The sequence below is a fragment of the Cibotium barometz genome, chromosome 17 (genome assembly GCF_041138505.1).
Source record: "Cibotium barometz isolate CiBa-2024 chromosome 17, ASM4113850v1, whole genome shotgun sequence".
Lineage (NCBI taxonomy): Eukaryota > Viridiplantae > Streptophyta > Polypodiopsida > Cyatheales > Cibotiaceae > Cibotium > Cibotium barometz.
This window is the reverse complement of record NC_141062.1, coordinates 32,180,761-32,194,116: the sequence shown is the minus strand read 5'-3', so window position 1 is coordinate 32,194,116 and position 13,356 is coordinate 32,180,761. Positions and strand designations below refer to the sequence as shown.

The window sequence follows — 13,356 nt, the reverse complement described above, 5'->3', positions numbered from 1 at the left end:
TTGTAGACAGTATTGAGGATCATAATAGGTCTGCACTGTCGAATATCATCAGACACTCCCTCCCCCTTGGGGATAAGAAAGATCAAGCCCTTTGCATAGGAAATAAATTAAAAGGGTAGACATACCTTGCTTGAGCTTGAGGAGGATAGGGTAGGAGAGATAGAAGTGATAGATAAGGCATAAACCTATAAAAAACTCATAGTACAATTTTATTGTATTCAAAAGATAAAACTATGTGGCGGCAAAAGAAGCTACAAAAAAAGGGAGATATGTTTACAATGTAGTAGCATTTTTTTGCTTTTGTACATGCTGCTTTGGGCAGCGAAATTTCGTTTGCAAAAAGTGCTGCGCAGCTGCAGAAAACGATACAGAGTAGCGATAAATCGCTACTCAACATGGTGAAAACCCCTGATATTTTCCTTCTAAAAACGTTGCAAAAACGCTACAAAAAATTGCTATTGTGCTTCCGATGTGTTGTAGTGACCAGCTGAGGAGGGATGGACTACTTTTTAACAGTGTTGTATTCACCCGAACAATTGGTTTTTTTCTTTATATCTACTAATAGAAGGATCATCACAAGAAGATGTAGACCCCCTCTCTCACATCACACACACCTCTATTTGGATACTCCTTACTTTCTGCTTCACATTATGAATCTATTATCTCAACAACTGAGACTTACGAGCACTAGTATCTGTATCAAACAGCTTTACCAATGTATCCCATGCATCCTTGGGATTCTCAGCATCATGTATATGTATGAGTATAGCATCCGAGATACATATAGACAAGTAATGCAAAACTTTGTATGCTCTCTCTGACCATTGCTTAATGAGCTACAACCTGTTGTTGTGTAGGTTGTCGGGGTAGTTCCGGCTCTGGCTCAAAACCTGTAACAAGGTTCCAAAATCCTTTTCCCTTCAGAAAGCTTTTAATCCTGTACTTCCATGCCTGGAAGTTCTTTCTATCCCACTTCTCACCCACAATCTGTACTGGGTTGTCTGACATATTTGCTCAATGCAAATGCACCTTCCATACACGTCCAATTCTATCAATGAGCCTTCCTCAGCTCAACCACACTCTAATAAGTGTTCCAGATACTCCAAAGTACTCAACGAACTTCACTGTTGATGTACAAATTCACTCTGATTGCATTCAAATTGAACTGGCATACATAGTCCAAAGTACCCTCTTTTGTCGCACTTTCCAAGGCTTCAAATTGCAATGTAGTGGTTCAATAAAGTGTGGATAGCTTGCATTGACACCTAAACAAGCTCAATGTTGTATATCAACACCAACCAAGGTGCATACATACCAAAAATATCAAATCCCCTTCTCTGTTTTGAGAAAAACCTGTAAAACCAGTAGTAAAAGTGCTCTAATTCCTTTGATTCTTGTCCAAATTGAGAGACCAGGCATTCATTAGCTTAGCAATGATGTCTACTAACTCCATGTAAAAGGAATTAGACCAATTGTAAAAGTCGAGAGAGTAATTAGCTGATTAATGACCCTCTGTTTCATTAATCACTGTAGATACGATCTGTGACCCTCCTCTGTACATGGGCCCACACAGTCTGTCTGCAAGCATCACGTGCCTCCGTGGCTGGCTCCGCTAAGAGCAGGTCTCTATAGAACTCAGTGGCAACGGCTCTAATCTCCCCGGGCTCAGTGGCTAATGAACCATCCTGTCTCTTGAGCTGGCGTACACCTGCTCGAGCATGGCGGGGTCCGGTAATCTCAAAGAACTCCCCAGTCACTCTATCACCAAGCTGCGTCCACTGTGAGACCTGGCGATGATAGTAGATCTCATGTCTCTGCTCCTCTGCCTCTCTACCCTCCTGGCGTGCCTGGCTCAGCTGGGACGCCACCCACTCACATGTAGGCTGCTGCTCCTGAAGGTGCTGGAGCGAAGCAAGGCTACGCCTCAAGCGGCGCTCCCGCTCTCGTGTCTCTCCCAGCCATGTCAAGGCTACAACGTGCAAAAAAGAGCTGAGCTCGATGAGTCCCTGGGCACACTGGCCTGCTGCATCCAGGTCAGAGCTCTGGCTATCATGCCATATCCTCTCAATGTCCTCAGAAAGACTGGAATATGTAAGTATCCTCTTTGGGATCCTCAACTGTAAGCTGGTTTCCCGTGTCCCCTCCTCAAGTGTCAAAATAACTGGCGCATGGTCTGAAAAAGAAGTGCCAGCGAGAATGCCAACGGAGCCCCCACGCTCCCCGAACCTGTCGCCCACATAGAAGCGATCAATCCGTGATAGATTAGTCCTTCCCTGCCGGCGATCCGACCGAGAAAAACTAAGATTGTCCTGAGAGCGGGAGAAAGCCTCATGCTGCCATGCATCAGTGATCCGCAGTGTCATGCAAAATCGCTCCCAAGCTGCAAGCTCCGTGCCGTGCACTGTAACATGACTGCCTCCCACCCTGTCAGCCGGGTCCTCAAGCATGTTGAAGTCTCCTCCGACACACCAATGTGCGGCCTTGGGCAATGCATCTGTAACAAGAGTCCAAAACTCTGCTCTGGCACTAGCATGGTTAGGCGCATAGACATTGAGCACGCCAAAGGGCTCATCATGCATCCTCAGAATAACATACTATGCTCTACCAGGCACAATGACCCCGCGATCCACAATGGCCTGCCGCCATGCATCCGCAATGACCATACATACTCCTCCCTGCCCACCCAAGGGCCAAAACTTGCAGACCAAAATGTGTCCCATCTGTCAGGCATCACGGAACCATATCTCCGAATCCTGCTCTCACTCAAGTGGTGCTCCTGCATCATCAGAATATCAATACTGCCCCCAACCAGGCATCTCTGAAGCTCCTGCCTCAAGCATCCACGATAGCGTACATAGTGTGCGCTGCCAAGGCCCTGTACATTCCATGAGATGATCCTCATGGATGACCTGCTGAGGTGGAGGCTGTCTCAGCCATACGGCGGGCCTTCGCAAGCGGCTTGGATGGAGAATAGTCCTCATCCGAGCGGCTACGAATCTGCCCACCCGGTGTGCTGCAAGAATCTCGGATCAGGCGCTAGTGGTGGCTGTGTCCCATGGCGACGGCCTCGCGCTTAGAGAGAGCAACCTCGTGTATACATACATATCCAGGGTCGCGTGCTAGGTCTGCCACTATGCGAACCACCAAGTGGCGAACTCCGGAGGCATCCGCACTCCCGGAATCAAAGAAGTGAGCCAGCTCCCAGAGTCGGCCTATCACGTCTGTCACCTCCAGATCGCTCGTATGGTGAGAAAACTCAACTGCCTGAGTCTTCAGTATGCTAAGAGCGAGATCTAGAGTCCACTCCCGGTCACTAGTGCCACAAAGAGGGAAGAAGAAGGCCACCGCTGAATCAAGTGCCTCCTCCCCTCGGGCCGGAGGTATCACCACATGCACTCTGATGGGTGCTGGCTCATGGGGGCCCTCCGCTCCAATAAGCCGAGTGAAGGAGTAGTCAAAAGCCTCCGAGCGCTGTCTAGTGTCGAGCCTACTCAGCCGACTGCAGATAGAGGATATCCGTGAAGCCCGAATCGGCATGGTAGGTCTCCTCTGCGGTGCTCGAGCAAGGTCGGTGCTCAGTGCCGGCCGAACAGCAAGTGAGCGCCAGGGTACTGCCAGGGCCTCCCGAGGAGCTGAGGCGAGTGGGGAGGAGGGGGGGGGGAGAAGGAGGTGGGGAAGGAGCCGTAGACAAAACGGGAGCGAGAGAGGGGGGGGGCGAAGGCGGGGAGGGGGGGGGGACGGGGGAGGGGGAGGGGGGGTGGGGGCGAAGGAGGGGGTGCTGGCATCTCCAGATCCTCAGTCTGCGCTGGGGTCTCCTCCTGGAGGGGAGCAAAGCGGTTCCTCACTGGAACCCAGTGATGCTGAGACTGTGACTGCTGCTGCATCGGCCTCTGGGCCTGCTGCTGTGGCTGTCTCCCTCTAGGGCGCCCCTGTCGAGGCTGCCAATCCGAGGTCTTCGTGGGCTGAGCAGGTGTCCCGGAGGGTACCTGCCGAGCCGCATCTGTGGGCGGGCCATCGGGGACCTGCTGCTGCTGTGGTGAAGGTCAGGGTCTCCTGCGAGGGCAGGCCTTTGCCAGGTGGCGGACTTGTCTGCATATAGAACACTAGTTCGGGAGCCCCGAGAACTCCACTCTCTGATCAATCCATCCCCCCCCCTATCCTAGGTAGCTGAATGACCTTCGGAAGAGAGGAGATGTCAGGAACCAAAACTCTGACTGAAGGCAGGCCAGCTGCTCTAGCCACCGCTGAAGTTGCTGTGGGGCCAGTCTCAAGCACTGAGCCCACCAATGCTCCTATCCTAGAAAGGAGCGGAAGGTACTCGCGGCGGAGTCTAGGGAAGCAAACTGTGACATGAAATAGGTGCTCCCCCTGCTCGGCCGCTGCTGGGTCGAAGCCATGGTGCCAAGGTCTGAAGAAGGCCCGAGCGCCCCTGATGTCAAGGGGACTCATGGCTAGGACCTGGGCCATGCTCTGGCCTGTCTCGAACTCAACTTGGTAGTGTCCACGGCCCAGTAGCTGAACGTCTAGGATCTTGCCCACATCTGCAAGAAGGCGGGCCTGGAGAAGATCCCGGATCTCCCCTCTACTGGGGCGAGTGCCGACTATACGGCAGATGGTGGAATGGGCCTGGAGGCGTTCCACCTCTGCGGCGAGGCTCGCTTCCTCTTCTGGCGAAAGAGAAAGCCTGATGGGGGTATCCTCAGGGGTGGGCGAGGGGGCTGCGGAAGAGTCCCTTTGAGGTGGGGCGGGAGGAGCCTCCATCAGTGTCCGAAGCTTTGTCGAAGGCGAAGCGAAAACGGAAAACCCTGCAGGAACTGAGCTGCACAAAGGCGGAGCGGGGATGGGCGGAGGGGGAAAGGACGGAAGACGGCAGAGGAGGGGGAGAAAATGAGGGGAGGGGATTAAAACACAGAGGCGACAAAAAGGCAGGGGGGGCGGAAGAAAAAGAAAAAAACGGAGCAGGGGGGGGCTAACGCGAAGGAGCAGTGGCGGGGGAGGCTAGCGCGAATGAGCACAGGCGCCGGGGGGGGGGGGGGGGGGGGGGGGGGGGGGCGCGAATGAGCAGAGGCCGGGGGGGGGGAGGGGGGGGGGGCGAGAGGGCAGAGGCGGCGGCAAAAGAGCGCTAAAGAGCAGAGGCGGGGGAGACGCGAGGGCAGACGGGTGAGCGTGCAGACTGTAGCGCGAGCAGGGGGGGAGCAGAAGCTTCAACGAGCGCAATTGTTCAGTCCTCCTGCAGGAACAGACTTGATGTAGCTCTCCTCTAAGGACGCCTCATCTTTGAAAGCACTGAGGCCCCCCTAAGCCCTGAATGTTCCATGAGACAATCCTCATATCAATCTCTGTGTGAGTGGGAACTACTGGAACTGCCCTCCACTTGAAGAGTCTTGGGTGCGGGCTTAGACGGGGAATAGTCACAATCTGTCCCGGTGCAGAGTCGCGCCAAGTGGGCGTGGATCCTGCCCTCCATTACTGCCAGTCTGCCCGAGCGTGAGAGTATGCATACTCTGTGCTCCATCGATCACAATGGAGGTATTTGTAAGAAGGGGGGAGAGGTACTGCAAGAGAGTATGCATGAACACAAAAAGCAGCACCTCCAAGCTGGAGGTCACCATCTCCCCTCCCTGGTCTTTGTGTGCTGATCCACCAAGCTCCATCTTGACCAAAGGCCATAGATGAGTAAGAACATTTGTGATCCGGAGATCTTGCAGATGATGTGATAGCTCAACTACCTGATCCTGTATGGTAGTGGCCACCGACTCTGGATCCCACTCAGTCTCCGGGGCTGCGCTCAAGGGGAAAGAGAAGATCATTGTGCCATTCTTTGGTGTAGAGGGTCTGGAGTGGTGGAAGACCACACATACCCGAATAGGGGCTATGGTCTCCTCGAACCTGTCTGTCCCTTCCGTCCGAAGACATCGGAAGAAACTATAATCCACAGGCTGCCCCAATATCTTGGGGGGCCCCCGCCTGGAGCCTCAGGTGGGAGAGCCCTCACTGGTGAGGCCGCAATGGTCATCTCCACCGGCTCTGAGAAACGATGAATTAGGCGGTAAACGGTACTCGCCGGTTGTCTCCTCTTTGGGTCAGGGGCTGCAGGGGGCCGACGGGAATGCTTTGGAGAAGGGGGGGGGGGGGGGGGGGGATCGTAGGCATGGAGAAAGAGGAAGGGGCAAATGGGGCGACTGCGGGAAGAGTCGGAGGCGAGGGTGGGGGTGGGGGGGGAGGTGGTGGGGGAGGAGGTGAGGGGGAGTGGGAAGGCAGAGAGGCTGGAGAGGGATGCTGCTGAGAGGTATCCATCTGAGAGGAAGGTTGCTGGGGAAGGCTCGACGAAGCGAGGGTGGGGTCAACCTGCCCCAGTGGGCACTGAAGGCCAAAGGAGAAGTCGCGACGAGGAATCGGTGCCACCTCGGGGGGGGGGGGGGGGGGGGACCCTCTCCGTGACTGGAGTGGGCCCGCCGTTTGTGGGCGGGTGCTGTGATAAGTGCTCGAAATGGTTCTTTGACAGAACCGAATCCTCCTGCATGTTGACAGCCTGGTGGGCACAGTGGTGACGCTTAGCTCTGGTGCTCGGCTGGTGACCGGGGCGGGGGCCAACCGTCTGATGGGTCATCCATGGTCAGAACCTATGCTCCGCGGCCTGGGAATGTGCTCCTCCCTCGGCCCCCGAATGAGGATCTGAGTGGGAAGTAGGAGGGGGAACCACCAGGGGCGGTCGCCTAGTCTGACGCTGAGGGAAAACTCTGGCCAGATGACCCATCTGTTTGCAAATAAAGCATTGGCCTGGAAGGCCGGAATACTCCACTCGCTGCATAATGGGATCGCCTCGAAGACTGGGAATAGATATCATGTGAGGCACAGAATTCGGCGAGGCAATACAAATGCGGAGGGATGGAATCTCCGTTGCTCGTGTGAGGGCCGAGGCAATGGTGGGGGGGGAGGGGGGGGTGGGGGGGATTTCATCACTCTCCTGATGGCACCACCAATCACTGGGAGAAGAGAAAGGTATTCCTTCTTGAGGCCTGGAAAGCAGACTGTCACGGGAAAGCCTTGGGTCAGATGCCAGGTTGAAGCCATGCTGCCACCGTGCAAAGAAGGCCTGGGCCGTATGCAGTGCAATGGGGCTCGGCTGCATGACAAGATCAGACGCCGCTGGTGAGTGGAACTCAACCTGGTAGTAGCTGCGTCCCAAAGGATGAATATCTGCGATCTTTGCTGGCGCACCTAGGAGGCGACCCTGAAGAAGATCTCTGAGTTGGCCACGCACGGGGTGGCTACTGACAATCTTGCATACCAGAGTGGAGGCCTTTAGGGATGCGACAATCGTAGCGAGAAGTTGCAGGTCCGCTTCGGAAAACGAACGGCAAGTAATGATGGCCTCGGTCGGGGGAGACGGAGTGGCTTCCATGAAGTCCTCCTGGGGGCGACGACCAGAAGAGGCCGAAACTTGCCGAGACAATGAGGAAATACCCACAACTTGAGGGCGCTGCCGGAGGAACAAGGATGGGCTAGAGATGGCGGAGAAGAGAGGAAAGGGAGGGGCGGAGGGCACAGAAAGGAAAAGAAAAGAAGAAGAAGAAGAAGAAAAGAAAAGGAAAAGAGAACGAAAGAAAGAAAGGGAGGGGGGGGGGGAGGAGAGCAGGTTGCGCTACTGACTATCCGGGGCTGCCAACCCTAACTTATCAATAATATGTCCAAATATAATAGAACTGTTGACACTTGCCTGCTCATTGGGCGCCTAGGCCAAATACAATGAAATGGCTGAAAAGCCCCAAAATTGACCAAGACTCGGCCATGAACATGCCCTTGAAAGTGGCTAAATGGTAAGGATGTGTCCACATCACAGTGTTGGAAGGTGTGCACGAGAGAGAGAGAGAGAGAGAGAGAGAGAGAGAGAGAGAGAGAGAGATATTAAGCGTCTACTAAAGATAGAGAGAGAAATAAAGAAAGATATATTAAGCGTCTACTAAAGACCCAATGGGCCTATGAGACCAAAGTGATACAATAATGTCCATAGCATATATCTCATCATGTAATGGAAAATAAAACAGAAAGAAAACATAAACATAGCTATCTCACTTGGGTGATACAGAACTGTCCATGGAAACTCATCATGGAAATACTAAGAACATAGAAACATGAGAGCAGCATCAGCTCCGAGTAGATGGTATACCACTCTCCAAAATATCAAGCACCTATTTAATTTTAATTCCCTTTTCTGAATTGAGGTAATGCTAGTTAATTTTTATTCCCTTTAATGCTTAAAAAAATTAATAGCAGGCCTAATGAGAGTGCTCTTTTTTTAAATTTTAAAAAATGCTTTCATTTCCTTCTAAACTGGGCTTAAGCAACTATTAAGTGGTTTTTAAAAAGACAGATATTGGGCTCATCTTGGGTGGATGCTTTTGCAGTTCTTTGGGGCAAAATCTTATAACAAGCACATTTATTGGCGAGATTGTATTTGCTATATTTATTGCCATTCTCGGCTTAGTGCTATTTGCCCTTCTTATTGGCAATATGCAGGTAGGGGCCATCAAGAGTCTATTCTATTCATATTTTTAAAGCTTCCTCAAAGGTTCTGTATATGATATGGATCCATCATGTTTGTAGACATACCTACAATCTTTGGGGGTTCGGTTAGAGGAATGGAGAGTTAAGCAGGGTGATACTGAAGAATGGATGCGGCACCGCCAGCTCCCACAAGATTTACGTGAACGAGTTCGTCGTTTCAACCAGTATAAGTGGGTGGCAACAAGAGGAGTCGATGAAGAGGGTATATTACATAGCCTTCCTCCCGATCTGCATCGTGACATAAAGCGGCATCTATGTTTGGATCTTGTCAAACAGGTTTTATTCTCAACTTAAGCTTCAGGCACTGTCTATCTGTTTGCTATCTTAAGTACATTTGTCTATGTTTGTGCTTCGCTTATGCGCATGTTTGCACACATGCATGCGTGCATACACAGCTGTGCGCGCGCACGTGTGCATGTACTATGTGCTTTGTGGGTGGATGGATGGATGGGCGCATGCGTTTGTGTGTGGGGCGCTCGTGTGTGTACTTGGGTTGTGCTTTATGAACACGTGGGTGGGAGTGTGTGCATGTGAGTAGCAATGCATGTTGTAAGTTACAATGGCTTTCTCAAGGAAATGTTTTGCACCCAGTTATGTAAACCTCTTACCATCAAAGATGATGTCAACAAACAGGTCCCGTTGTTCAATGAAATGGATGATAGGCTGCTGGATGCCATCTGTGAACGGTTGAAACCTGTGTTATGCACAAAACACACGGTGATAATGAGGGAAGGTGATCCGGTGAATGAAATGCTCTTTATAATACGAGGTGTTCTGGACAGCATAACAACAAACGGGGGCCGCACAGGCTTCTTCAATCAAACCAAACTCGGTCCAGGCCACTTTTGTGGGGAGGAGCTTCTTACATGGGTATTAAATCCAAAGCCCAGTATAAATTTGCCAACGTCCACACGGACGGTACAGGCAGAAGGGGAAGTGGAGGCCTTTGCATTGACAGCAGAGGACTTGAAGTTCGTGGCAAAACAGTTCCGGCGCCTCCATAGCAAGAAGCTTCAACAAACATTTAGGTTCTATTCTCACCAATGGCGGACATGGGCAGCTTGCTTCATACAGACTGCATGGAAACGCTACAAGAAGAGGAAATCTCTTGCTGAATTGTATGGTATGGAACAGACAAATCTCTTCAATCCATTAAATGACTTGAATGAGGATCTCAATCCGAGTTTGGGTGCTACCATTTTCGCCTCGCGTTTTGCAAAAAACGCCATGCGTGGAGTTCACAAATTGAGAGAAGTCAGCAGCAGCACCACACACAGTCAACTCCTCAAGGTTCCGAAGCCGGAAGAGCCAGATTTTGGTGTGGATCCGGAAGAAGCACAGGACCAAATTTAAGGCGGCCAGACACATGAGAATGTGGAATGTTTGTTGCTGACTTGGGCTGCTCTCTTTGGATGGAGAAATCATATTGCACTCTGAATTTCCTGTTCTTTCAGGTACCCTTCATTTGGAGTGCACCCTCTAATGAGTAGCTATTATGGTGCACCAATAAGACAACAGATGCTACTGATATCATCTCACGCGAAGCCCTGCAATGCTTTCACATCTCATGAAATCTGCTGGCACAAAGGTGGCCTTTCTGTGAGGGGTTCATACCAACACCTCTTTTAGATGGTCAGATGCGAAGCTGGAGAGTTTGTCATTTGTGTAAGGCATTTCATGAATCTTGTAAAATAGCTCTTGTTTGAATCCCAAAACAACAGCTGATTTGCATTGTAGGCTCTATGGATACGAGTAAGAGACATGTTCACGGACTGCTATCTAGGTTGTTTATGCCAACTTTGTCAGGCTTCTTGTTGTGTAGTGTGATTGCTTAACTATTTTAATTAATTATTATTTCAATTGCCCATGTGTGAATTATCTCCCTGCCCAACACACATACATGGCTGTAAAGAAAAGAAGAGAGTGCTCCCTCCATGGCTGGCCGCTCTCGCAGGGAGCCTACATCCTGTGGGGGGAGGGGAAAAACCACCATGGGGGCTGTAGTCTCCATCCCTGCTGGTGAGGAAGGGGCCATTGCTCCAAGTACATTTAGGAAGGCCACGTGGCGACATTGCATGCAGTATGAGTCTCATGCCAATTGATCCCAAGTCCACGGAGGGTGTGGATAATGTTCGACCAATGCAGAAAATGAACACTTTTGGAGCAGTGTTAGTACCCTCGATAGCGTCAATTCAGTGTGCATGCCAGATGTGCCAGGTTGCGATGCTACTCATAATCTCCCATTGTTGGTCATTGTGGTTGTTAGGGGCTCAAGGGGTCTGTAAGGTCCACACATGACCTAACCAAGGATTATGACATAGAACCACATAGGATTTGGCTTAGATCCACATACAAGGAAATCGTACACGAGGTTTCATAGACCCGTCGTACGGATTGCATGATGGTGATGGATTGTGGAGCGACTCACCACCCAACCATAGGTTCAGTGTCTTGAACCACCCCTGAGCATGAGGTCTGATTATTGCAAGCTTGCCGAGCCTAGATGACCCCAAATTGGCATCCCAACCACCAATCTGAGCCACCTCCATGGCCTTGAGGTCGTGCACGCCCTTGGTAGCTCTCTTGTCCGTGGCATGGATACCTCTAATCATAAGTGCCCCCAAGGTCACTTTTGTAGCAATAACCAAGCTAGTGTTGGTCCTTGCATTATTTATATACTTTTAGCAATAACTAGCCCCTTTCTATTATTTATTGACCCACGGCCAATCTAGACTTTATCTTGATTAGATTCACGTTGATAGGTTTTTTTGTGTCCAAACCTTTGAGCCCAATAGATGTGTTCACGCAAAGCCCTAGAAATTGAAATGAATCGTAGAGTATGTGTAGAACCTTAGGGAAATAGTGGTTGTTGCATGGCCACCTGCTAAAATAGAACTAATTGATGTTGTGCCAGTTAATTGGAGAGAGAACTGTTGCATGTGTGGGGAATGAGAATAGCCGACAAGGAAGCGCATAGTTGCGGGGAAGAATTGTGAGAAGAGTTGCATTGGGGAGAGCATAGTTTGAGAGAAGTGGTGTGTGAGAACCAAGGGGTCTTGTTGTGTAGCAGCTCTGTGGAAGCTTGGTGGGTTGTGATCGTTTTGTTTGGGAAGAAGAAGATGCGGGATTTTGCTTGAGGAGGTTTGGGTCTGTCCAAAGTAGAGGGTGCAAGGGGAAGCAGAGGATCTTGTAGGAGGATGGTGCCCTAGGATCTTTGAAGCTGCATCTCTGTTGGAACTTGGACTAGTCCAAAGCTTTGCTCAACAATTCTCTGCTATGTTTGATGGTGGAAGCCTGCAAAGTGTAGCTGTAGTTGTTTTATTGTTACTGGTTTTCTGTGGAGTTAGATGATACAAATTTGAAAGGGTTTTTTTTGGGGATAATCTCGTGAAAGATCCTTTGGTTCTTGATGATCTTTCTTTTTTGTTTAATCCCTAGGTCTCACGGTTGTTGAGACAAGCTCTTTTATCATCTATATGCAGAAGGGTTTTTTTATGGTTTTTGATCTATGAGTTGTCTATGCTCTGGTATATGTTGTTTGGTTTGAGATTGCTAAGAGAACTCATGTGCGAGTTAAAATCTGAGGATTGCTAAGTCAGGTCTGTGTCAGAAAGTTTTAATTTGGAGTCAGCAGGGTCTGACACAGTTAGTTGGTGTCAGCTGTGTGTTTGGGTTAGTTAGATGATGCTATTGAAAGGTGGATCTTGACTTGTTTGAAGCTTGTGGAGTTTGGTCTGGCAATCTGAGTATAGTCGGAACACAGTTTGATAGGTGGTGGGTTGGATTGTGGTCTAGGTGTCAGTTGAGGGATGTCTCAGGTCAGAAAGGTGTCTGTTGTTGTTAGCCTTAAGGCTGTGGAGTGGAGTCTTGGTGGGATTTGAGGTATTTGAGGGATTGGAGGTGCCAGTTGAGGGATGTCTCAGGTCAGAAAGGTGTCTGTTGTTGTTAGCCTTAAGGCTGAGGAGTGGAGTCTTGGTGGGATTTGAGGTATTTGAGGGATTGGAGGTGCCAGCGGACATTGGGGTGTTGAGATCTGACTCAGAACTGAGTCGGTTGAGGTAGATAAGTCAGATCTCAGCTAGTAGGGAGTCAGTAGGGGTGTGTTGGCGGGTTTTGTGAAGTTTTGAAGCAAGTTTTTGAAGATAGATGAGGCTAGAGGAACCTCGAGGAAGCTTGGCGGACATAATTCTGAATGGGGTCAGCAAGCAGTTGTCTGATTTAGTTTTTAGTCAGCATTTGATCAGTTTGTGTCAGCTAGTCACAGTTGGTGGTCAACTAAGGTCAGCTGAGGGGTTTTAAGTGAAGATTAGAGCTATTGGAGGTCAGGAATGACTTGGGAGGACAGTTGGAGGACTGAGTTGGATTAGTTTGAGAGGTTTGGAGAGTGTTCATGTATTCGATTGTGTCAGCTCGAGGACAGAGGACATCAGTTGAGTGGATTGGTGTCTTGATTTGGTGTTGTGCTGCTGTTGTGGTGCTAGTTTATAGAGCCCTCCCTATGGTGGCGTGTTTGGACGAGCTATAGAGGTAGATCTCCCCCGACACATCATTGTTTTGGTGCCCCCACTGAGGAGGGCTTTGAAGCACCCTTCAGTTTGTTTGCAGGGCTGAGAAGTTTTTAGCCATGGAGATGGCTTCCATGATGACCTATCTTGTGTTTCATGGTCATGCTAGTGAAGATCCAGAGGAGTTTTTGGCAGGGATGGAACTGGCAGTCCACCTTTGGTAAGGATAGGGATGAGGATAAATTGACTTTGCTGACTATGCTGCTGAAAGGCGATGCTAAAA

General features: G+C 50.3%; 1 protein-coding gene across 1 annotated transcript in view; it reads left to right on the top strand.

Annotated features, from left to right (window-relative positions):
- The window catches only part of LOC147629891 (protein CNGC15b-like), a 118,791-nt gene extending 108,361 nt beyond the window's left edge, over positions 1 to 10,430 (top strand). Inside the window, exons 5-7 of the mRNA XM_086811402.1 lie at positions 8,409 to 8,520; positions 8,608 to 8,844; positions 9,202 to 10,430. Of these exons, the coding sequence (XP_086667528.1) occupies positions 8,409 to 8,520; positions 8,608 to 8,844; positions 9,202 to 9,921 (1,069 nt within the window). The 3' untranslated portion in view covers positions 9,922 to 10,430. The remainder of the gene's footprint in view (positions 1 to 8,408; positions 8,521 to 8,607; positions 8,845 to 9,201) is intronic.
- Positions 10,431 to 13,356: the final 2,926 nt, after the last annotated feature.